Source organism: Schistosoma haematobium, chromosome 3 (assembly GCF_000699445.3).
Source record: "Schistosoma haematobium chromosome 3, whole genome shotgun sequence".
NCBI lineage: Eukaryota > Metazoa > Platyhelminthes > Trematoda > Strigeidida > Schistosomatidae > Schistosoma > Schistosoma haematobium.
The window spans coordinates 24,178,838-24,205,114 of NC_067198.1; the positions used below are offsets into that span (position 1 = coordinate 24,178,838).

At 36.8% G+C, this 26,277-nt stretch overlaps 1 protein-coding gene across 1 annotated transcript in view; it reads left to right on the forward strand.

Annotated features, from left to right (window-relative positions):
• Window positions 1–442: 442 nt before the first annotated feature.
• HCFC2_1 (Host cell factor 2) overlaps window positions 443–26,277 on the forward strand; it is a 34,204-nt gene continuing 8,369 nt past the window's right edge. The window contains exons 1-15 of the mRNA XM_051207996.1: window positions 443–808; window positions 842–5,147; window positions 7,310–7,342; window positions 7,384–7,455; window positions 7,538–7,902; window positions 8,837–8,905; window positions 9,000–9,356; window positions 14,345–14,656; window positions 16,582–16,728; window positions 17,851–18,195; window positions 20,501–21,020; window positions 21,755–22,043; window positions 23,679–23,842; window positions 24,450–24,540; window positions 25,397–25,485. Of these exons, the coding sequence (XP_051069340.1) occupies window positions 7,879–7,902; window positions 8,837–8,905; window positions 9,000–9,356; window positions 14,345–14,656; window positions 16,582–16,728; window positions 17,851–18,195; window positions 20,501–21,020; window positions 21,755–22,043; window positions 23,679–23,842; window positions 24,450–24,540; window positions 25,397–25,485 (2,407 nt within the window). The 5' untranslated portion in view covers window positions 443–808; window positions 842–5,147; window positions 7,310–7,342; window positions 7,384–7,455; window positions 7,538–7,878. The remainder of the gene's footprint in view (window positions 809–841; window positions 5,148–7,309; window positions 7,343–7,383; window positions 7,456–7,537; window positions 7,903–8,836; window positions 8,906–8,999; window positions 9,357–14,344; window positions 14,657–16,581; window positions 16,729–17,850; window positions 18,196–20,500; window positions 21,021–21,754; window positions 22,044–23,678; window positions 23,843–24,449; window positions 24,541–25,396; window positions 25,486–26,277) is intronic.

A 26,277-nucleotide genomic window follows, 5' to 3' on the forward strand; every position in this document is an offset into this window, starting at 1 on the left:
CGAAATAGCATGCAGGTCTGCCACAGCGATGTTTTAATTGCGCCATAAGTTTGTTTTATGTTCATGTATGAAAAAATAAATGTGCCTAACAACAATGAAAAAACCGGCTTCCGTAGTTACAAAAAGACCTTAGCACCTATGGATACAAGCAATACTCGAAGATATATTCAACGGTGAAGAATAAATACCAGTGCCTTTAGTTTTTTTGCATCTGTATTTGTGAAGTATAGATGACAAACTTCTCTAGAGAAAGAATGGTACTCCTAGGGACTACTTTGACCTAAATAAATTTATTTAAAGCTTAAACAGTAGTCTTGATGCGTAATTTAACGATCAGTACTATAAAATACGCTCCTTTTTGAATAGCGCGCGTATGTTACTTGATGGATGGACGCTATAAGAAATGGTGTGACGAAACTCAATTCAAATAAAAATGTCTTAATTTGACCGCTTCTGCAAAACCTTACGAATTGTCGAGGTGACACACCAATCGTTTCGCGTCGGTTTGACCTTCAAGTGCTCAGTCACATCCATCAGTGGATGATACCCCAGAAGCGTTGCCGATTTGGGTAGTGCTTATCCATACCTCTTCACTCGTTTTGCGATGAGAGAACACAAAAGGGGTAACTCATGTACTTAATTACCTTGATAATCCACAAATTCTTCCTGAGGAATAAGGTTTATCGCCTCAAATCCTAATTTGTTTACGCATCTGAACAAATACCAAGTACAACTAATATTAAATATTTTCTGTGTGACTATATAAATAGTCATACTCGGATCAAACCTGCTCTATGTCTATGTCAATGTTAGTTGTATTTTCAGACTACTTCATCTGTAGTTGTTTTCTAGTTTACTATTATAAGTATTAGCTGAACCATGTCCAACGAAGTAACAAGTGTTTTTGGTGTTGAGGAACAAAATGAGAGGAGCTTTCGCCTAATAAGCTTTCGTTCCTAGTGGCAAAATAATCACAGTGCCATCAGTTAAGCACCTGGGTATAAGGTCAATGCAGAAAAGGTGAAATTAGTGTGATAGTGCTCCGAACCCCTTAGATAATTTCGCGTTTCCTTGTGACAGATTTCAGTTTCAGTTTGCACGAGACAGGTGGCCTGTGTTAGTTCCGGCAATAGTGGTCTCATTTGATCCAATTTTCTTTTGAAAGCGTCTACAGGTCCGATCACGTGTAGAGGTAATGAATTCCATTTGATGATTCGATGGGAAAGTCGATAGTCAGCAGACAAGCAATTTGTTCCGGTCTCATGAACGTTTTTATTGTCCTCGTAATTTCTCTGTTTTGAAAGACAAGAAAAATGATGACATGTCAGATGCAAATTTATCACCAAGTAATTTGAAAACTGTAGTCAATTCACCTCTGGTTCTTCGATATGACAGTGGAAATAGGTTTATTTTGGCCAGTTGAGCATAAAATAGGAGCTGTGCTGTCCCGAGAGTCAGCTTACTTGCGGTTCTTTGAACCTTTTCCAACAGCGTACTGTTTCTTTTTAGACGGGCTATTCGGTTGTATGCAGTATTCCAGTTTACGACGGATAAATACTGTACATAAAGTCAAAAAGGTTTTAGCATTTGCATGACTAAAGGCTCTACATATTGACCATAGGGTTCTAAACCTTTGGTATTTATCGAACGTAGTAGTATTAGTTTTTAATTCTTCGATAACGATGACTCCTAGGTCATTGTGTGTGTGAACGACAGGTAGCTCAATGTTATTCACCGTGTATGTATCTGTACCTTGGTGACCAATATGCATCATAGTGCACTTGGAAGCATTTATCGGCAACTACCAAATTTAGACCATTCAGATAATTCCTACAGGTAATTTTTAAGATCTGTACTATCATATTTTTGTCGCTCTCTATATCTTGACATCAGCATATAACAAGACCGATGATGATAGGAGACTAAGGTCATTTACATGCAGGATGAACAACACTGGCCCCCAAACTGTACCCTGGGGCACTCCGGTAAACACAATTACCCAGCTATGCAACTTTTTGACGCACAATTAGAAAGTCCTTCATCATCATTAATAAATTGTCTGCAATCTCGACATTACTTAACTCATATAACAGTCGGTTGTCAGGATTTTTGTCAAAGTCTTGCTGAATTCAATGTAGTCTACATCTATAGGTGACTTTTTATCTTTAAATGCGCACCGACTTTCACGGGTTATTATTAATTTAATGAGACAGGAATAACCTGTTCTAAATCCATGCTGATTTTTAGAAATAATCTGGTTTTCGTCGAGATACTTAAACAACTTCCGAACAACCTTTTCTAAAATTTTAACAACCATGCTGGTCGATAGTCCTCGGGTTTATGTTTCATACCTGTCATGAAGACAGGACTTACTATAACATTGTTCCAGTCCTTTGGTAATCGACCATGGATTACAGATAGGTTGAAACATATGCTTAAGGGATTTGAGACAAAATTCGCTAGTTCTTTTATTAACCTGTGATACATTTCATCGAGTCTCATGGATCTGTCTACATCAAGCTCATTTAGACCGAAGAAATCGTGTTTCTTAACGGTCATAGTGTCCAGTGTGTGTGGAGTTTGTATGAATTGAAGGAGAGGATGTCTCTACGGTAAATACATTGCTAAAGTTATTCGAGAATACCTGAGTATTTCCATAATCGTCCCCCAGCACTGGTGAAGTACTATTACCTCCTCATAATACTGTAATATTTCCTCTTCCCTCAGTCATTTTGTTTTGATACAAATATAAACGTTTAGGGTAATCTATAGATTCCTCGACAAGTTCTTCGTGCAACCTACTGGACTTGCGGACGCTCGAGGCACAAATATTTCGAGCTTCCCGATATTGAGATTTTGTCCCGTCATTGCCCAGTGACTTAAGTCTCCCACATTCTTCTCTTATGGAGAAGATTGTGGACCTCCTCAGTGAACCACGGTAGGGAGTCACTCGGACCCCTTTGTGTAGTCCAAGGGATGTGCGATGCAGCGACTTTTATGTACAAATCTCTGAATACCTTCCAAGACGTTCCAATGGTGTATTCTGGTTCTAATGTCCAATCTACTAAGGATAGTGAGTGTATAGTCCCCGTATATTTGCTTTCCAGATATTTGGTCCGGCTTGGGCTGACACACTTTCGTTACTAACAGCTATAGTCACTTTTACCTGGAGGTGGGATATAATCCAGGTTTGTGACGTCATCATCATAATGGATCAATATGAGGCCTAGTAAGGATGATTTAGAGTCCGGGTCATACCTAGTTATTTCTTTCACATGTCGCACTACGGCACATGAGATAACCAAGTCAACTAGTTCCTGTTCGAAGGAATTTTCTAACAATTCAGTCCTCGGATTTTTCCATTTTATAGTAGGTGGATTAAAGTTTCCTAAAATTAAACATCGACCACTTGATAACCATATCTCGAAACCGTTTAGCGAGACCTCATTCACCTCACAGTTTGAACTGTGGTAGACCAAACCAATCAATAGCTCTTGTATTCCAGGCAGCAACGAACAGATTCGCAAGTCCCACTTTCATGGGATACGTTATCAATAACAATAAATGGAATAGTACTTCTAATAAATAGTGCTGCCCCTCTTCTTTTACGCTTCCGGATTTTGTCGACTTGCTAATGTGAAAGTTTCAGAATCATGTTCCCTATCGTCTATTGACTGGGTCAGGCAAGTTTCTGTGACGGCGATTACATCCAGCTTAGGTGAGTCTATCTGTACACCTGGCTCCGATCGGTTGTTAAACGCTCTCAGGGCATTTGTGTTACAGGTCTGAAGACCATCTAAATGGCTTCGGCATTGCTCTAAGATCTATCTCTCCAGTATTTAACCCTAGTTTTTACTCTCCTCGATCTTCTCGTCTCTTTGTACTGATCTATCATTATGATCAATCTTCAATTTCTCAGTTACTTTTTAGGGAACTGGCTCTTCTTCAACAAGATGATGTCGCTTCTTGTTTTTGGTTTTTACCCACTCATCAGCAGTCACAGTCGCGTCATACACATTGTGGGATCCTGGGTGATTGTCGATGACTTGGGTAATCAGGTTTCTGTTCTTTCTGCTAGAAACAGACCTAGTCTAACGATCAGGTTTTCTAGGCATTTCCTGCCCACTACCATTTGGAGGGCAGGGGACAGAAGAAATTTCCTTTCTTGAGCTTTTATTTCTAACAAACCTCTTTGAATTCTGTCCTTCCTCGTTCGGTCTGTGTAAGTCAATCGACTCTGAGCTTGAGGTAACTTCGCATCAATGTTTATGTCGACCGAGAGAGTACCATTTGATGTGGCTCGATCACGCTTGTTAATCCTCCTTTTAGCAGCACTCACCATTGCAATGGCCTCAGATAGCAATCTGTTTGCGTCCGAACAGCACTGCTGACACGACTACACAAAACTACTTTTGCTGAACCATTTAAAACCCACAGGCGTTAGATTCGTGCGAAATTCGTGGTACCGTCCTTTGCACTAATCGCACTACATGCCACTTTCCACATGGCATCTACAGCCTGGGCGTTGGCAATTGCTTTTCTTTGCATTGTATGGTATTTGCTTGAACTATTTCACCTGGGCGTAAATTTTAGGACTTGATTATACGTAAAAGGTGGGAGGTATGTCTACTCTCCAATATACTTTTTCATACTTCTAATCTCTTAATTCTTTCCAGAATAAGTTTTTGAGCTGAACTTAAGCAAGTGCTTTAGATAATGTGTAGGGTTTTTTTGTTATGCTTTGAGTTATTGAGAGGTCGCCTGTGAGTTGCCTATTTTATGTAGGTTAGAAACCTAGTGATTTAAGCCATTCCTCTTAAGGCTTTAATCTGTTTGGAAACTAATTCCATAGTTTGGATTAATATACCATCCAGCGGCTTCTTAACTTTTAGAGTGGTCAAGGAATAACTATATTATCATACTCCAAATGAGGCTGAACTAAACCCAAAAATCAAGTGAAAAATTTCGCTATCAAACTGGCAAAAATTGCGCTTCAAAGTAATTAGTGCAAGATTTATTCTGACGGCTTTCTATCACATTTATTATTTATTTATTTATTTATTTGAACACAAATATTGGTACGAGAGGGCACCAAATATATACGCGCCACACAAAACAATGAGGATGGGGAGAGAGAAGAGAAAAAGGTAAGGAGCGTAAAAGAAAAAAAGGACAATAACGACCAGATTGGTGTAAGGTAGTGCAATAATAATAATTAAAAAATAATAATGGGGGAAACGGAAAGGTTCAACCAGAAGAAATCTTTCAATTAAGAAAGACACAACCACTTTTTATGAAAAAGTAAAAGAATAATGAAAATGATGATATTTGTCAAATTTAACATGTAATTTTAGATCATCGGTAACCAGGACAAGTACCCATTTTCCAACTAGTAACATCACAAGCAGAAAATTGCCTAATTTTTCTGTGTCGCAAATGAACTACACTAAAGGAAGCTACTTTAAAGTGTTGAAAGCAACTCCACTGTTGTTCACCAAACTTTGAAGTTATATCAGATTCTCACAGAGTTCCGGTTTATCATGCTGATTCTAAAGCTTTAGATTCTCAGCAGTAATACATGTCTCAGAGGATACTGTCTGAGGAAGGCTATTTATGTAAATCAAGAAAATATTATTACTAAACCCTGTAGGACCCTAACATGACGCTCTATAGTTTGAGAATATAATTTGCCGTGACCCTATATAGTCAATTTAAGTGAATGTATCGATGGTAATTTTATTATCTTGTCTCATCTGTCGAAGATTGCATACAAAGTTCATACGTATTGGGTGTTCAGCAACTCATCTTTAGTAATTAGCCAGAAAGAGTCTAGTTCATTACTGTATTATTTGATAATCTTGTCTACCAACAATACTTTTGCAGACCTAATTTTGTGTGGGGATTCATGCTTTTAATATATAACGGGGACTTGTTCTCATGAAATCGGTTAATTTCTTTCGGAAAAGTAATTCGTTTCATTCGCGATTGTTACTATATTGGCTGCTTTCCTTCCGAAACCAACATAAGTTATGCTTCAGCACTTTTTAAAGGTCAGATTTTAACCGTAATTATATAAACAATGAGATGTTTGCCTTAAAACGGTAGTCAAACTTATGATGCTTCCACATATTTAATAAAGTCGCTTCCAAAAAGAAAGCGTTATCTATTCGTTGAGTACAGTAATAAATGTTATTCTCAAGCATAAAAGTTGACATGGTATAAGATGTTCTAATTTTATCTTAGCTGTAAGCGTGGCATCGGCTCACTATGTTGCAAGCTCGAAACTTGTACCACATTTTTCGGTTTGAACAGGCAGGGATTATAACTGATTACCACGCCTAAAACGCTTCTCGAGACGGTATATCTATTGAGGGCCAATAATATACTTTAATAACAATTGTAAACTAATTTAGGATTGTTGAGCAGTTTTGCTTCTCCTATAGAAATCTTTGTTTGCCGATTCTATCAGTTTGCTATCATTTTGAATACGGCTTTTTCTCACAAATACTTAAAGTTAGCCAATCACGATTTTTACTATTTCATAAAATTCAAACTGATAATGAACTGCAAATGAATCATGTGTAATTTGGAGCCGGATATCTGATAATTAATTTTAATCTTCATCCTAAAATTAACTCCGGTTTTATTTTTGCTTTGTCAGTTTTTGAAAACTCATTCTTCATTTTGTACCTGTGGTTCGGTTATTAAAGAATTTGACTTTTCATCAGTTGGTTACATGTTGGAACTTTCTTCCATCTCTTCCGCTCTGGGTACTCAAATAGTGTCACTAGCACTCACAAATTGTGACCCTAAGCCAAATACATCTAACTCCATTTTGTAAATGGCTATCATATTGTATAATAAGGCTCTTTGGTTTTTATTTGAGATGTTTTTTATTGAAACTCAGGTACTTTCACCTTACTGTCATGTGTATCTACACGTTGTTAGACCGTTTCGCTGACCCATCCTCTTATCACTTCAGGTGTAGTAACTGCAAATATCACTAGTCGTGTTGACATACAGTTAGGGACTACTGAAGTCCTGGACAGCTTTAATTGGTCAAGGATTATTGCTTAATCTACTCTTAGCTTATGGTTAGGTTTCAGTGACTTGAAAGGATCACCAAAACATACTCATCTTTAAGGCACTATTTGAAAAAGATGAAAATTCACTTTAATTTATACCGCTGAAATAACAAGAAAAACTACAATGTGAGTAAATTGAATTAACCATAGTCCTATTGTCTTTCAATGGACCTTTGGGCAAATCCCTAATGGTGTATAGTAATAATGTGTTTCTTACATTTCAGCTGCCATTCCATCGGGTGATCTTATTTCATTGGGTATGTTCTCTATGTATTTGATTTTATCTTGAGAACGTTAGGAAGTAAATCAAAGAAGGTTTCAGTTTCACATGGAAATCTTGCCAAAAAAACTAAAACTCAATCAGTAGAAGGTAAGGTTGTATACGATAGTTTTCCAGCAATATTCTCAATCTGTTCTCTTCCTCTAACTTATGCACTATATAACTTTTTTAGTTGATCCGTCCGAATTAGTTACTCGAGTGGAGGCAGCTTTGTCTGCTAATGATATTAATCTGGTAGAATTTCTAGTATCTGCAGCATTGAACCAGTTAAAAACTAGTTCTGGGCATGGTACTTTGGGCTCCTCTTTGTCATCCGGTTCTGATTTTCGCCCGGTCCATAGTGGCGTAGGTTCGCGATTATTGCCCGGTATTTCACTTGGCCTTCTGGTACTAGCACAGGATCATCCAAATGTGTTTATTCGACCTACTATTTTGGACCAGCTTATTTTGATTTTATCTCTTAGTCCACGGGAACTGGGAATTTCCCTACCCTCGGCTGCTATCACAACGATCATGGCTCGAATTCGTGGACTTCATGTAAGTGTTTCACTTGGATCTTTGTTATGAGTGCTAACATATTTTATAGAAATCAAGTCATCTGTGCTCATGCAAAAACATTTCAGCAATTATTTGTCCGGTTTAGTTAGGAATTGAAATTTAGTATGTATCTGGTTCCTTTGGTGAATATACGTATTTATTAAAGTTGGCAAATTGTAGGTTTAGCTCCTCTCCTTGTATCATTGACACACTTACCAATGTAAGGGCATTTACAATAAGTAGAGCAATTAGCTTGTTCTATGAATTGAAATGACTCAAATTTACACCCATTCTGTTGCATAGTTTATCGCTTTGCATGTACTAAACCTATATCAAACACACAAAACTTTGATAAGCACATTGGAAATATCAAGTCTTTATCTTGTTCTTTCCAAGATACTATTTATTACGTTGTATTCCAGGTTATTGTCGAAAGCATCTCATGACCAACTATTAACAGAAAAAAAGTTGCGAAATACTACTCGTTGCAATTTAAAAGGTATGAGGTAACATAACTTGATTCCAAGCCAGGATTGATTGAGTTATCTAGGGCATATAAACTTCAAAATTCGCTATCTATCGTGGCGTAAATTGAAAATAGAATAGATGTCTTAAGGTTGTTGACTGTTTGAGTGATACTGTGGTGTGTACTACTTATATTGACATAAGTAGTATATGATGTTAGTCGTGAACAGAAGGTTTGGCAGCAGAGAGACAAGAGGATCTAACAGTAAAGAATGGAAACAGAATGCAAATTAAGCATTTACTTTATCATTGTTAGATTTTATTAACAAGTTCTGTAATTTTGTGTTAAATACATTCGATTGCCCCCACCCGTGTTCTTGTTCACTACAATACTTTGAACGCACGTTTCGTGATTAGAGCGTGTTATGTTATAAACCAATGGTTATTATTTTCTTTTACCTTACTTTAGGTTCTTATCGCAAATATACTGTATTTAGCCTTGAGCAGTCAAGCGAAATGGCCTTCAAAACTAGTAAAGGTTAGTTATGGTTGAAAGTTCCATCGGAATTTCCATCATTATTATAGTAGTTCTATTTCTGTTGTGACAAATGATTTTTCTCCTTGTTCCGTAGGTATACCTAGAAGATAGTTTAGCCAACCGCGTTTGGGTCGATCAAGATGAATGCCGGTTGTTTGTACTAAATTTGGAAACCGTATTTCCAAAAACATTTGGTGATCCACGAGGTTTATTTTCAATTCTGTCGTCGAATCAAAATGGATCAATCGGATCTAACCAACCTAGCGGCAGTGCCAGCTGCTCAACGAATACGCCATCAGTGAATGCAGTGTTTAACGTGTTAGGTCTAGCAGGTATCCAACCATATTTGGGGTCAGATCCTTCAGTACTTGGTTCCACTCAGTATGAGAGAGATGAAATAAGTGAAGCCATTTCAAATGTATTAAAAAACCAATCAACTTCAGTTACCAGAGTAAATTTTCACTTGAGCTTTTTAAATGATTAGTTTATTCTATTTTCATGACAACTAGATTGTCCACTCGTTTGTTTTTTGATAAGCTAATCATCGGGAGTATAAATCATTGATTTGGTAACCAATTAAATTCATTATTTAGAATAGAACACGTAGAACTGTTTATGTTGGACGTTGCATGAGGTTTACAGAACCAAACATTACTTTTGAATAAGTCATTTTACCGAGCGTCTCTGTGGAGTTTCAGTCACTTACCGTTTTATAAAACAAATAGGACGCATAGTAATCCTCAGATCCCGACCGTTGCTGCTACCTTGACGTGGTGGTCGGGCTTGCCTATCGTAATAAGCCAATCAAGCTGTACTGACTGGAACAATCATTCCTCGAGGTTCTGCTAAACAGGCGGTAAGACTAAAAGCAGTAAACTTAAGGTCCGAGGGCGACATTGTTCTGCTGATTATACAGAGATGTGACGGCAGTAAGGTGTTTCCTTCAGACAACCAGCATAACACCGATGCTGCCTCTCCATAAGGAAGGGTGGGGTTAGAAAAGGTCAGCCATAAGAATACACACCTCGCCTTATCCCACGGATTTCCGTCTCTGGCTGTCAGTCAGTCAACTACGACGTAGGACCAGGCACATATATGCATCGGTCCAAGCTGCTATACCTCATTAGCACAGCAAGATCAACACCGGATTCATAGTAGTTAATTCAGTGGTGGTAATGTATAAAAGAAAGATTGCGATAAGGATATAGTACAGGAAGAAAGAATTAGTTCGTAGAAAGAAAGATATGAAGCGATTTTAATCTTTTAGTTTAAGGGAAGACAGAGTGTATACACCGACGCCATTGTGATCGATTCAGCGCCATATCACCAAGAGTCTCCAACCATTGGTTACGATAGTCACGCGGATCCCAACCGAGTAGTCTGCATCTACCAACATGGCTCAGACTAGAAGTTACTATCTTCAAGCACTGATGCCACGTTTTGGTTTGGCCGCCCTCAACATTCTTCCAACCATCGCCGACACCAGTTAGCATTGCACGTCGTGGTAATCGGTGTTCAGGCATACGTGACACGTGGCCCAACCATCTCAGTCGATGAAGATTCACAACCTCATCAACTGATTTACCATCATTCCCTAATACCTTGTGTCTAACCTCACTGTTACTAACCCGGTGATCCCAGCAGATGGGAGCTATATTTCTAAGGCATCTGTTTATTTGAACACATAAATTTACTACAAGAGGGCACCAAATATATATGCACCACACTTTGTGTGAGGGCTGTGATACTGCCCGGATGCCCAGACCGAAGCACGTGGTTTTCTTAGGGGGGCCACTCCCCGAGCCTTCGACCTGAAGGTCTCGTCCACAAGGCAGTGGAGCATCGTGAGGAGGTGCATTCCCATGGTAGCCGGTGACCAACGATTGGTTCATACGCCATTTGTTCCCGCAGGATACTGGAGCCCATGTGCACCGTTGGTTTGGAATCCGGCTAAAGCGTCGGACATTCGGTTTTCGTCCTCTCATTTTCGTAAACAGCACCCCCGCCACGAGAAGGCAGTGAGTAGGATTTCCCTGGCAGAGGCTTTATACGCGTGGCCGTGTGAGAGCATTTCGATAGGGAGGGCGGGCATACCCCTTTCTCGGCCATACCAGGGCATTTGGGGGCTGTGGTCAAATACTAGTAGCCTACTAGTATCTTCTACTCTTAATGGCAATGTTTCGCTGCCGTAAATTAAATCAGGACGGACTGCCGCGCAGTATCTCTGGCTGTAAGGTTCCAACAGCTACGCAGCTAATACGAAAACTACTCACAAAAAGGTCGTGCTTGACCGACCTCAAGCGGTTGTCCTTTGGGCACTGCAGTCACGCTCTCAGGTCATTAAGACCACTCCTAACCTGATTTTCTTTTTCAGGTACCTCCAGAAGAAGCCTTTCACAGTGTAGGCAACCGGTAAGTGATAACTGCCCTCATACCTCTGACAGCACTCAAGATCACTGTATTCATAATCAATCTCCCTCTTCAATTCTCATTATTCCTCCTACCTCGAGTTTCAACTCTATGCTTCATTTCTTGACTTCCTCCTTAAGTGTCACAATGGCGAACGATTCTAGTGCACGAAACATTGTCCCTGGTCTACTGAAACCTCGCTCAAAACTACACATTGGAATCTTCAACGTACACACCCTGTGTCAAATCGGCCATCAGGCCTCCTTGGCTAAGACCCTAGAATCTTGTACGATTGACATACGCTATGTCTCCGAAACACATATACAGGATCCTAGTATGGGCATTCACTTGACCTCACCTCGCTTAAACGGAGAGCCTACGAGATACACTCTCCGTGTATCTGGCAACTCGATGGCTAGTTTTCGTTGACTGGCGGGTGTAGGAATAACACTAAGTACGAGGGCAGAACAAGCACTTTTAGACTGGGTCCCTGTTGACAGTCGCCTACATGCTGTTCAGCTAAGTGGATCCGTAAGAACTCGGAAGTATTGGTACGTACATTGTTGTCTTTTCGTCGCTTCTGTCTAGCTTCTCACTGACTACAACCCAGATGAAGTGAAAGATGAATTTTACAGAGAGCTCGTTCGGGATTACATGTTTAGACTCTGATCTTGCTCCAATTCGAGCACTCGTTTGCTTGCGTCTCAGTGGACGCAGAAAAGCCACATTAAGTAGAACTATTGAAGTTGGTCTCAACTATGAGAAAGCCAAAGATAAATTTCAGGAACAAACGAAGTCTTACTTCGGCATTTTTGAAAACAAGACTGACCCAGATGTTGCTTTGAAAGATATACGCAAAGCTGTGGGAATAGCAGTGACATCTATTGGGGACTTAAACTAAAGAATCACGAAAAAACAGTGGATTTTTACTAAGTCTATTGCACTGGTAGATTTTCGTAAACTCATCCCATCAGGCTCTGAACACGATGAAGAGCGAAAACAAGTTGGATATAGGTTCACCAGAAGTCTAAGGAACGACTGTGAGCAGTGGTTAGCAACGGAAGGAAAAGAGATGGAAAAGGCAGATGCTGTTGGTAACACCAGACAGCTTCTCAGACTAATAAAAGAAACCGGAATCCAGAAGTGAAGTGTGAGACGATCTCAGAAAAAGATAGCATTTATAAATGTTATCAGTCTAGAAGTTTTGAACGATGGGCAGAACATTTTAAGGAGCACTTCAGCTGTCCATCAGCTGAAGTACAAAAGGCTATATCTAATCTAAAACGAGGAAGAGCAGCGGGTCCAGATGGATTGGCTCCAGAGATCTGTAAGTATAGTGGGTCCACTTTTAGCGATAAGGCCGACTAATATTTTAGCCAAAGTCTGGGAGTTGGATATAATCCCATCAAACTGGTCGCAATCACTGATTACTTCAATGTATAAGAAAGGATCAAAGTCATCCTGTGATAACCATAGAAGGATTAGTTTGACTAATATAGCATCTAAAATACTAGCGTCAATACTTATCGGACGCTTAACAAACACTCATGAATTGCAAACACGAGAAAATCAGACTGGCTTCAGACCTGGTTGTGGCTGCCTCCAAATGCCCTGGTACGGCTGAGGATTGGGAGAGTTAGCTTTCCCTCTCGAAATGCTCTCACATGGCCACGCGTATACAGCCTCTGCCAGGGAAGTCCTACTCATTGCCTTCTCGTGGCGGGGGTGTTCTTTATGAAACTGAGAGGACGAAAAGCGAATGTCCGGCTCTTTAACCGGGTTGGTGGATATGGAGAGTCCAATTAGGGTAGTTGGAAAACCCTGATTCCATACCAATGATGAGCATGGGCTCCTGGATCCTGAGGGAACAAATGGCGTATGAACCAATTGTTGGCCACCAGCTACCGTGGTACTGCATCTTCCTTGTGGGTCAGACCTTCAGATCGAAGGCTCTGGGTGTGGCCTCCCAATGAAACTATCTGATTTGGTCTGAGCACTCGGGCAGTGTCACAGCCCACACACAAATCAAGTGACTCGTGTGGCGCATATGTATTCGGTGCCCTTTTGTACCAATATTTATGTGTTCAAATAAATAAATAAATGACATTTATTGTAACCAACGTGTACTGCATATTTTTTCGCGTTCAGTTCGTGGTTGTTGAACTACTTGATATAACCATTTAAATTGGCCCAAAGTTCTAACGTATCCATAATATTGCATATTGTCTTTGTGTGCAATGTAAACTTCGGAATACAAATAAAAACCTTTGTTGTGTAATAAATCAGTCAAAAAATCCTGGTTATTTATTCTACGTGTCTGTAACTTGTTGAAATCTTGGTTCAATAATCCTTTTTGTAAGAAACGATAAAAATGATCAATCCAGCAGGACTTTATGCACTTGATTCGTTCCATGAACTTGGGGGCAATCTAAAACAGTAATCTGTGCAGAATAAAATGAGTCCTTTTTATTTCACCACTAACAGGATGTAATATTATAAAAGGGTCCTAGTAGTTTAACCTGCTTTATTTCGTCAACCATTAAGTGAATTTCTTTTCGTCAGTGTTAAACGATGGTATCAATAAGAAAATTTTGAATAAAAACAATAGATTGTAAATGTAAGCTGTAATTCGTACTCTTATCCATAGACGGGGTCTCTAAACTGCTTGTCAGCATTTCAAGATAATGGCACCTTTTTGTTAGTATAGGGATTGGCATTTCTTAAGAAAACTAAACTAGTTCATGAAATCGGTTCATTAAAATATTTCCCGTTCATTCGATCGCTATCTGCAAATAGCGGTCGAGATAAAGCTAGTATTATGGCCAATGATTAATTACTCAACGTTTTAGTCATGTTCAGTAATACGATAAAGGTTAGTCAGCACTGTATTCTTCATAAAATATTTTTTTAATGAACGTACCCGATTAGTTTCTACAAATAACTATGTTAACTTTTTCTAGTTTGATATGCTCTTTTTGATTAAATGAGTTCAGAATTTTGAATTTCACTTTAAATTCTGTTTATTTCTAGACTATATTTGGGTGTGATATGAGTTCTCATGTTTTACCTCGATTTGAAGCCTGCCGCCAAGCTGTAGAGGTCATAGTCATCAATACATTGAGAGATGTTCTTGGTCGAAGAAGTGGTAATACTCCATCCACTTTACAAGCAAATGCTACAAACGCTAGTACATCATCGTCCATTATATCAACTTCTTCAGCAACTTCAGTCACTAGCGGAGATGCTGCACAATTAAGGAACCTTCTACGTACACTTGGTATGGCAGCTGGTATATCTGAGATTCGAGGACTTGTTGCAACTAGACTAGAGCCTTGGCTGACAGTAGGTTCAGCAATAACTTTATAATTTGAAGTCATTTTTGCCTTAATTACTGTATGATGTCATAATTTAGCACATGAAACTGTCTAAACTACTGTTTGAAGAAATTGTTCATAATTATCATTGCAATTGTTCCCGAATTTATTAGAACGCGGAGTGCAGATTCGAGTTTTCGTTTTTGGCACCCAAGTCATATTCTTAAAAATAATCAATCGATGCTCACATACAGTTTCAGGGATAAACTCTCAATCTCAAACAAGATTTCATTTTCAAAATAACACACATCTCTTTACAGTGAGCACTGTCAGTCCTTTTAAGTAACTTTTTCATAAGTTCATAGACTACTTATCGTCACAGATCGGAAATATTAAAATCATATTATTTTGCATAATGTAACTCATTAACCAAGCGCAGATGCTGCTTAGTTTCATTTTCCAAAGTAGGTTTTGGGGGGATGAATTCGGAATCGCTATTTAACAACTGAAATTTCAGTGTTTGTCCACTAATCTACCAGAAAATAATCGTTATTATTCAAGCGATGGACATGTCCGTTGAATATGTATACTCTTCAAAGAACTGATATATTAATAAACGTGTGGATATTGATGGGGTGTGAATAAACTCCACTTTCGTCCGCAAATTTTATCCTGTATCTGTCAACCAATCAAAATGAAGCGGGAATTGTTATTTACATTGTCGTAGTCCATTATGAAGGGCGTGTTTCTTTACCTGTCGTTTTTGCTGGTTTACATGAAAAACGTAAAGTTTTCGACGAAAATACCACTCCATCATGATACGGACATGTCAAGTGTAGAGCACTGAGTCATGATGCAAGAAAAACTTGAACATAGCAAAAACACTTCCATTTCATTCTGTAGTAGAAATTATTCAAAATACAACTGAATAAATAAACTAAAGCACAACCACAATTGCCGACTACGATACACTTAGATGACTTGAAAATGTCGAGTTCATCTCCAGTCCATTGGTGTATTCCTATAAATTAAACTGATTCATATTTGTGCAAGGCTGTATTGATCACAATGGTAGTGATGACGAGTGTACACAACAAATTCACTTTATAGTATTGCTCTCTTTTGATGTAGGAAGTTAGTAAAATTGCACATCGTTTGGGCTTTCTCTGCTTATTACGAGCCCAGCGAATCACTCGACAGTGGTTTCAATCCGTTTGTTGAATCAGACGTTATTTAATATTTATGTATAAATTTGCCGAAATCTGTTATTCAGTAAATTCCTCGACGTTTTGTTTTTTTTACTACATTGCTTGGAGAAGAGCTAGAACAAAAATATCCAAATGATTTGAAATAAAGTCAAGATGTCTGTCTATGGACTAGTGAGTAATTCAATCTAAGTGTCATTTATAGTATTCACTGCAAAAGTATTTTTGTGTGATGATAGCTAAGATTGGAGTTTGATAAATATCATTTGATGTGAGATGTAATAGTAGCAATAACGGTAATATCCTAACTAGTGTACTTTCTATGTGTGATATTTTTCCTGAAGAAAGGTAGTACGTTTTTCGTAGACTTCCTTTTTAGACTGCAGAACGTGTGTTGTCATCTAACATGTTATACAAAAATGTATTCTGAAAATATGGAGCTTTTCTATGCGTACATCCAGTTTTAATGATGAGAAAAATTCGAGTAAATGGCTGACAATTGGTAAACCAAAATTTACGAAGTGTATCTCGATCAGCTAGCATATATCCCTTTCTTTCGATTGAAGCCTATACTCTATTGAGCAGCTGAGTCACGCCTCAATGAAAACAGCAACATTCGACTAGCTTTTTTTCTCAAGAAGCTCGAAAAATGGCAATTTATTTCCTCACAAAATTCTCTAAAACTTCTCCTTGCAAATTGAATTATTATTTCCATTGAAATCTGTTTTTGCTTTTATCTGTACCTTAGAACCCTAAACTACAACTCTATGGCCTTGGATTATTTGCATTAGTTGCCACAAACTGCCGTTTAGGTGGTTTGTCACCACATGATTTGGATTTCATGATTTCAAGTGTTTATCGTATACGTTACAAACTATTAAAGCCAAATATCCAAGTAATTTCAATTCTTTCGATAAAAATAAAATTATAGCATCAGTGTTTTTTATTAGGTAAATATTCATTTTTTTAACTGATACGCTATTGTGCCTTACAGATTTTAGAACTTTACGTCCTTTAACCCCACTATAATGAAAAAGAAATCCTCGTTTTTGTGTCAACTTTACATGTTATTTTTGATACGTCGAAAATTCGTAAAAAAGCTTGTTAATGACTAAGGGATGTGTTATATCCTATGACCCGTCAAACATTATGTGGCAAAACTGCTAATTAGGATATTGACTCCTATGACCATGTCCCTGTGCTAAACTAATGACACATGATCCATGGGTCTGTATTTTAAATGAAATGCGACATAGTCTTTCTGAGCCAGTTTTTCGCGAATCTTATATAATCTCCACGTTATAACAGAATGCAATATTCTCGACGTAACCTTTAACAAACTCGTGCTCTGATGATCAGGACATATTTTAAGATGGATATATCAAACATCCCACTCCAGAATCAAGTATGTCACAACTCAAATAAACTAGTTAGTTCCTTGAACAGAATATCGCTCTTATTTCGGAAGATGTTCTGGCAGTTATCACTTGTATTGTTTCCTGTAGCCTTTTAGGATTCGAGGTTCTTTGTGAATTTCCTCCTCTTTATGTCGGTAAGCTTTCTCTGGCTGCAGCACAAGGCATAGCTTATTTAATGTTGCTGAGGTAATGGGACAGTTCTTCTTCAGGGAATTTAAAACATTCCAAATCTCCATTTCATTAACTTCACAGGTTCTCTAGCTGACAACACAGTTTTCTACTGGTGACTTAAACAGCAAATTTACCACCTGTTGTAAACGCCGTAAGCACTCGAACTTCTGTCCTGAGTTTGACGTTTATCTTAAATGACTATTTATTCCTTTGGTCATCATATCCTGCTAGTAAGTTCTGATGGAAATTATTATCATTTATCAAAGCTACACTGTAACTTAATATCGGGTTCATTAATGCCTTTTACAAAAGTATCTACAAAACACGAGACAATAAATCCCCTATTCCATACATGTATTTACAAAATACAATTATAACTATAGATAACTAATTGTACCTATATTCTCCTTATATTTAAATTCTTATAGACGGCTTTTCTTGAATGTGTCAGTCATTTGGTTAAAGCAGCTCCTATGAACCTGTATTGTATGGTAAATTTAGGCTCAGCAGCTCCAGAGTTACGTTTTGTACCGAGTACAAATGAGTCTGGTTATTTAAACCAAAACTTAAGTTCTGTTGTTTTGAAAATTTCTGAAACTGTTCAAGCTCTATCCTCAGAAAGTAATAATCAAGCTTCACAACATAACAATGTGAATTCTGCTGCAATTGCAGCAGTGGCTGCTACTGCATCTAGTGCGTCAAGTAGAGGTACCAGTTCAGCGGGTGTTTTGTTACCTTTCCTTTACCAACGCTTTGGTTCACACTGGATTCGTGTAAGTAAAATTATCTTTGTAGAACAGTCGTTCAGTTTATAAAAATAGCTTCTATAATTCCTTTAATTCTTTCTGGTTGGTTATTTTTTGTGTTTCTCCGTCTCTAAATGCGAATTGCTGCTTCAGGACTGGCCTGCGTCAACACCTGAACTAAGTATAGGGAGTGGAGTAATCGAACGCGTCGTTAAATTCAATTATCTTGGAAGTCTGATCATCCCTACTGGGTTAGTGTCCGACGATGCCTCTTCACGAATCGGGAAAGCTCGTTTAGCTTAACCTACGTCACCTATGGCGAAGGCAAGATATCCATCTATCAATTAAGGGACGAGTATACTACACTGAAGTTCGTTCTGTTCCACCGTACGGCTGCGAAATGTGGCCATCAAGGGTAGAGGATAGTCGTAAGTTGCTAGTATTTGATCACAGATGTCTTAGAAATATTGCTCGCATCTGCTGGGATCACCGGGTAAGTAATGATGAGGTTAGAGGCATGATATTAGGAAATGATAGTAAATGAGTTGTTGAGGTTGTGATGCTTCATCGACTGAGATGGTTGGGTCACGTATTACGCATATTCAACCACCGACAACCACAGTGCGAAATTCTGACTAGTTTCGCAGACGGCTTGAAGAATGTTAGGAGGGGCCGAACCGAAACGTTGCATTAGTCTTTGAAGTCACTAACTTCTGGTGTGAGTCATGTTGGTAAATGCAGACTACGTGGTTGAGGTCCACGTGACTATCGTGAATAATGGTTGGAAACTCTGGGTGACATGACTTAGAATCGATCGCAGCGGCGTAGGTGTATACACTCTTTGTCTTCCCTTAAACCGTGAGATTAAAATTGCTTTATACCTTTCTTTCTACCAACTAATTCTTTCTTCCTGTATTATATCCTTATACACAATCCTTCTTTTATGTGTTACTGCCATTGAAGTAACTATTTCTATGAATTCGGTGCTGATCTTGTTGCGCTAATGAGTTGTGGCAACTTGGACTGATGTATACATGTTCCTGGTCCTATGTTGTAGCTGACTAACTGACTGAACATTAAATGTTAAAAGTCTATCAATGTTATTGAATTTCCTGTCGTTCGCGGGAAAACCCATTCTGTACTATTAGAGTTTTAAATTTAGGTGTAAACCGTTAGGTTTCGAACCTATTGCATTAAATTTCATTTAAAGCGTTCAGAAGTGATTAATTATAGTCATCAGGACTAATCGACTTTTCTTCCACCTTTAAATTACTTTTTATAACTGATGCATAGCCAATGTATGCGCTTTTGGGCCGTATGACTGGCTGTTTTGATTTTTATCGTAATTAATAATCAAATTTAAACTGAAATCATAACCAGTTTAAGAGTCAATTCATGTGTCGAATCTCCGAACCAATAATTCGTAGTTTGTCATTTCGAATCCTTTTGCGACCCTGATTTTCTTACATTTTCAATTATAATTCTTGTATTACAAAGAATTATTAATCTCGTCAAATAGCCGTGTAGAAGTTAGCGCACTAAATTAGAGCTGAATTTATGGTATTTGCGCTGGTGATACTTCATGAGCCTTTAAATTTTGTTAAATAAAGTGGATATCAATCCTGTAAACTTATTAATCAAGAAATGACTGTCCAAAATGTTGAATCATGTATCACTTTATTAACATTGAACTATGCGATCACCTTATGTCGGTTCACATCTCTGAATTACAACCCTTGAATTAAGTCAAAAACTGGATGAATCGGCCAACTTTGACTAATTTTCCGTGTCCGTTTCATTGTGTATTGTCTATATTTATGCTTAGGTTTGAGAAGTTTTAACCAAATAATGATGATTCGTTTGTGTGTTTTATTTATGACACTAGTTTTTGATGTTTTCTAATGAACACAATACATTGGTTTTAGTCATGCTGCCAGAAACCTCTAACTCTCCAACAACACAATCTATTATTTTGAATAAAGTGGCACTGCTCTTGGATAGGTAAATCTAATTTACATAAGATCATACGTATCCATTTTCTATCTTAAACATATTTAACCTGGGGAAATCGCGTTTTGAAAGCAAGCAGTGTATTCGTTCAATGTCTATCATTCTCTTTCTATTCGTATAGTGTTGAACATTGTTATTGCTGTTTATGTCATCGGTTATTAGTTTTTAACTAATTACACGCGATATTTTACCACTTTGTTTTCATCTTCCCATTGGCTGACATATATTAGTAGTTGACCAATGTTATTTTGAGTAAAGTAGGTACACTTGTTAAACATATGTTTATTCAATAATGCTATTGAATCACTGCTTTTATTTTTAGATCATTGGAGACCTACTAAGTGAACGACTAATATTGGCTTCATTAGCCACTGCCAACCAAGCTTCTCAAAGTTCGTTGACTGAGTCACAGTTGTATGATGAATTAAACCGCCGTCTATCTCCGATCTACCAATTTTTACGAGAACTAGCACGTTTTATGCGCAGTGATAATGAAAGACCTGTTGGTAGTTCAACTCTCACATCTCAAAATTCTTTATTTCAGTCACAACAAAATTATTTACCATGTTCAGAGCTTGCTTTTGCATTACTGCAAGATCGTTCATTTCGTGGTCCAGTCACGGCTTCTACAGTAGTGAGTGCAATATTGGTATCACTTAGTCCACAAAAAGATCAATCACAAGGAAAATCGACTTCTGAGTTGTCGAAAACTGATATCTCTGTTTTTCAATGCTATTTACGTGGTTTAGTAAGTTTGGTGTGTGCTCTACAAATGTTATCAGCTAATAGACCATTTCTCAGTAATTCATCTTCATCAACAACAACAAGTAGTAGACGAAGAAGTAGGTTGAAAATTTTTATTGTTATTAAATTACTGTTGTTTTGTAGTAAATATACGTTACACTACTGTTTAATTTTAAAATTTCCGTATTCTGGCTTTTAGTCTGAGTCCGATTAGAATGTATATAAAATGTCTCACTCTTTTTCTGTGCAGTTTATTTTAGAAATGATTAATGAATTAATTGATTTTCTGACATTTATACTATTCATATTTTTGTACTATATACCCCTTCCTTATTCAGAGCGTGTTTTATGAACCATTGAGATTTTTTTCCAAATTACTCCTAAACAATAAACTTAATGATTTGTATCTGCTATGGTTATTTCAGTTACTATTTCCAACATTATCACTAAAACTTATATTAAATGTTCACGAAATTCTGGCTAACTTCACAAATTTGTATATGATTACCAAAACTGCATATAATTTCCTGTGTGATAAATTATTACATCATTTCGTTCAAAATGTGTATAAACTGCTATACATTTTTTCACTACACTAAAGCTTGACTTTTCTATTAACAATTTGAGGGAAATGGCATCATTAAACTTAGTTATTTGCTCTCAATCCAATTCGGACACTCATTTTTCGATGTCTTGTTTGTATTTTTAATAAAATATTCCAATTTTGTTGCATGGATACTTTCCGAAATCTAGTAAGTTGTGAAAATCGTCGTTCTTATCTATCTTAATCTCAGTTTTAAACAGTAACCGAATTCACTACTTTTTCACATAGGTTCTTATACTGAAGCTGTCAAAGTCCACCATTTGACTTTACGTCAGATTCGTTTAGCGTTTGTACGATGGACGAAATCGTTATTGCCTATGCTTATCAGTGTTGTTAGCCAAAATTGTTCAATCCCTTTTATGAAGTGTATAGAGATAATTAAACCTGTCAATCTTATTCGTCAAGCGTTTGTTTTAGATTCATTAACTCCGCTTAATGAATCACAGTCGGAAAGCTACTATCAGCTCACTTCCGGATTATATCCCACAGAGGATATATGGCCAGACCAAGACAATAAGTAAGTTACTTTTCAATTATTTGTTGTCGTAATAATGCATTTCCATGATTGTTTCGGAATAAATTTGACTCATAGACGACTACTATTCGAATAACAACTTACATTAAGTTTGACCTTAACTTGTTTACAAGTTATTTTTTGTTAGTTTCCACTTTGAAATTTTATTCTGATACTATAAAACTAACCTTCGTCCTGGTCGCTTCCCAAGGTCAAACTAAATAATTATGTAAACACCGGTAGCCAATATACTTGTCCAGTTGTACCTTGTTGCCGTAGTCGGGTTTTAGCAATGGAACTATTTAGTTTAGTCAAATTCACCTTGGTGACCTCAGTGTCTAACCCCCCCCGCTTGAATGCAATAATGAAGAGAAATGGTTCTATGCCCTCACTTTGTCTGAGGTGTTTGTATTTAGGGCTTTCAAGATGCTAATAGACTTCCCAGGTACACCCTTCTTCAATAGACAATCCCAGAGAACAGTTCTGTCCAACGAATCGAAAACGGTCCTAATGTCAAGAAACACTACGATTATTGGCCTGTAATAAGCATTACAGTGTTCTAACATTTGGCGGAAGGTGAAGATATGATCAATAATCCTCGACCAGAACGAAAACCGGCCTGATTTTCAAGAGTCGATATTCCTCGGGTTTTGAACAATCTACGAAGTATGACGGAAGCTAATAGTTTGGACGCAATCGGAAGTAGACTTATCCCCCCGATAGTTGTTGCATAAACACGATATGAACCCTTTTTAAAGATGGATACAACTATCGACACGTTTCATGGTATTGGAACACTCTCTAATTGCCAGACCTTTGTAAACAACTCAGTCAGTTCCTTAAACAGAAAGTCACCACCATCTTTGTAAAAGACCAGAGGTAAGTCACCTGGGCCTGGCAATTTGTGGCGCTCTAGGAGTTGGAGTTCCTTGTGGACTTCTGCTTCGTCAGGTGGATCGGTCGTTATCTCCCATGGAGGGAGGGATAGTCTGGTCGATGTCGCTGGGGTAGCAGAACAGTTGAACTGCTCCTGGAAATACTCTGTCCATTGTCCAAGATGGCTATATGTGAATATATAAAAAAAGTTAATGGTTTAACAATAAGTGGTTACTAGTATAGATCAGAAAACTTGCACTCAAAATGGTAAACTTTGCAACAAAAGCCAACTGTCAGCACTAACTTGTGCAAAGATTCAATGTAGCCATACAAAATGTATCAAACGATAAGATAACAAGTTGTTTACCTGATAATTACCTATTTTCACGAGGTGTGTGACATAGTTTTTCATATTTATATATTCTCACACTTTTGTTATTTATATTTAATTCTGATTATTATTCTCAGTTTCATTCGACATGTTAAGTTCCTCAAGTTGACATTGTATACTTGATATTTCAATATTAGAAATTTTATTTTATTTTGCAAACAACCGTGAATTCAAATGATATAATTTTAAACGATATACTGGCTTTAAATTGTCGCATTCGCTGAAATCACTAATATGGGTTTATGACTGCTAAACCCGGTGAGAATTTATTGAAAAGAATATTCTTTTTGCATATTTGTGTTTTGGTTTGATAGGAATATTTAAACACTTAAAAGTTAGATTCACTTAAACTCATTCTTCTTTCTCTTCAGTTTCTTAACTCGCTTAATATATGACACTGACGTATCTGAAAAACTGCTTAATCAGTTGCTGATCTTGGGTCTAGACACATCATGTCACTTTCTTACTGCTGCAGAAGCTGGAGATATAGTATGTAATCTTATATGGCGCGGTGCTATGCTATCCTGTGACTCAGGTAATTCGCAGAAATTTTCAGTCAATTATTTTTTGTAATTATTTATTCATTTGTTGTAAATTATCTTAACTAGGATCATTTTACACCGATTATTCTCATGTCTTGTTTTTTTAATAATTATTCCATAGTCATGATGTCTCAATAGTTTTCAAATCCTGGTAACCAAACTTTTACCAGTTGACGGTACTTAGTAGTTTATCAGACTTGCTCGACAAATGATTTATCCACTTTTTCAATAATCTAACTTGTGTGAATTGGTTTCTTTACTTATTTCACATTTATACTGGAAAGTTGCGCCGATGTAATGTCCAAGTAATGTATCAAAGCTTGCCCCAATGCTTTTTATAGCGTTTCTGGGCCTTCATTTTACATTAACTATTTTTAAATTTATTTCGCAAAATCGAATAGCTTGTATAATATTTTATGGTCTTACTAAACGAATGACTTACAATAAGTTATTGGATCAGTATAGTGTTTGCCATTTTCTATAACTTAATTACTGTTTCTGTTCTGATATCTTATACTTTTAATTGTCTACCTGGTATTATCTAATATATACGGTTATATTGCGTTATCTAATATATTTTAATCATTTTTTGTATTCCAGGTTTGGATGGCGTAACCGTAACTAGGCCTGAACAATTGGTTGATCTTCTTTTTGCTAGTTGTACTTACCTATCTGATCAACAGATTCCTGCGTAAGACAATAAATTAACATATTTATTCAACTGGGTGTAAAGATTTTTTATTGATATGCTTTGTTGTTAGTGTTTTTTGTTCCAATTATTATTTGATTTTGTCACTTACAGGTAGTTTTCAATACAGAATGACGTCATATAAAGGAACATTCGTTCATTTAAGCAAAAATAAGTCTCTGTGTGTAACAATGCAAAGGTTTGACTTGATAGTTTCAAATAAATTGAACATTTGGTAGAAAGTTAATAATAAATATATTCTCGTGATATCGAAATGAGTAGAATATTGTTTTTCTGAAGTTTCGTGAATTCACTTCTTCAGAGTAAATAAATTAAGTCACGGAACATCAGAAATACAACTTTCTACCCAATGGGATATCACAGGAATATATTTATTAATAAAAAGAATACTCGTTAGTTAGTTGTTTCAAACAGAAGCTAAATATACTGATATTATTTGGCCATGCTTTGTATAACAGGACGATTAATGGATGTCTCTGTGATACAATCAATTAAACAGATTGAAATACGATCGTGCGATTAATTATTCACGTATTTTCATTTGGTGTTCATTATAAATATGTGCGGTAATGATTATACGAATTTGATATAAATGAAGTACTTGTTTTTGCGCTTAATGCAGGTCATGAATAAAAGTAAACTTCATTGTTTCAATTAGTAGTTTTTGGCTAAATGTTATTAGCTAGCGTTTTCTATCTGATCATATGCTGTCCAACTGGCTAAAACAAGAATTTACACTACATGTTTTCTTAATGACTTTACTATATACATGTATTTTTTATATTTTACACTTATCTATTTGTTGAATTTGAAGCATTTTTTTCCAATTTTTCCTAAGTGAAATGAGTGAATTTGCTTATGCCCAACTTTATTGGAAAGTAACGTTAACTTGTATTATATTAGCTGCTTATTGTCCACGTACTTGTGGTAAGTACACTGACAATTTTAAATATTTTATAAATTTCATACAATATAAACCATTTTTTGTTTTGTGGTAGTGATTAGATAATTAAATATTGTCATGAGAATTTTTTTGTTATAATAGTGAAAGGTTTATTAGTTAGCGTAAAGAAAAATATAACTGTTGAATTGCTATTAGCATGAAAAAAGAACAATGGAAATTATCTCTGATTCCAAGTTTATTAATTTGAATTAATTCATTTTAAGTGCTCTTTACCATTAATAAGTAACTATGATAAACTAGATATTATGATTATTGAAATTATCTTTGCTTGGTAGTGTTAACCTGTTGGAAAATGACATTAATTGCGCCACGAAATAAAAAAGCACGTTGAAATGAACGTTAACTCTGTGATTTTATCTTAATACATACTTTCCCCATCTTTACTAACCACATATATTGTATTGAATATGAAGTTAGCTAGCAATAACGTTCAAATAATGTTATATCAATTAATATAACTACCATAGATTTAAAGACATCGTTGATTTGTTTTTACATCAATATCTAACAGCTGATTGTATTTCTAGAGTTTATGGTTGACTCGATCAACGTTCATTTCTATTTGCTGTGTTATACTTTGTGAACCATATCTACTATTTATAATCTTACAAGTGCTCTCAAAACTACGTAAGATGACATTTTTTCGTTCCAGTTACCATCACTTTTTTATTTTGTTCAATCAGTCATAGTGTAGTTAACGAAGAAGAAGGAGAAGTTAATTATATTATACAAAATTATGTAAAATATGAAAACGA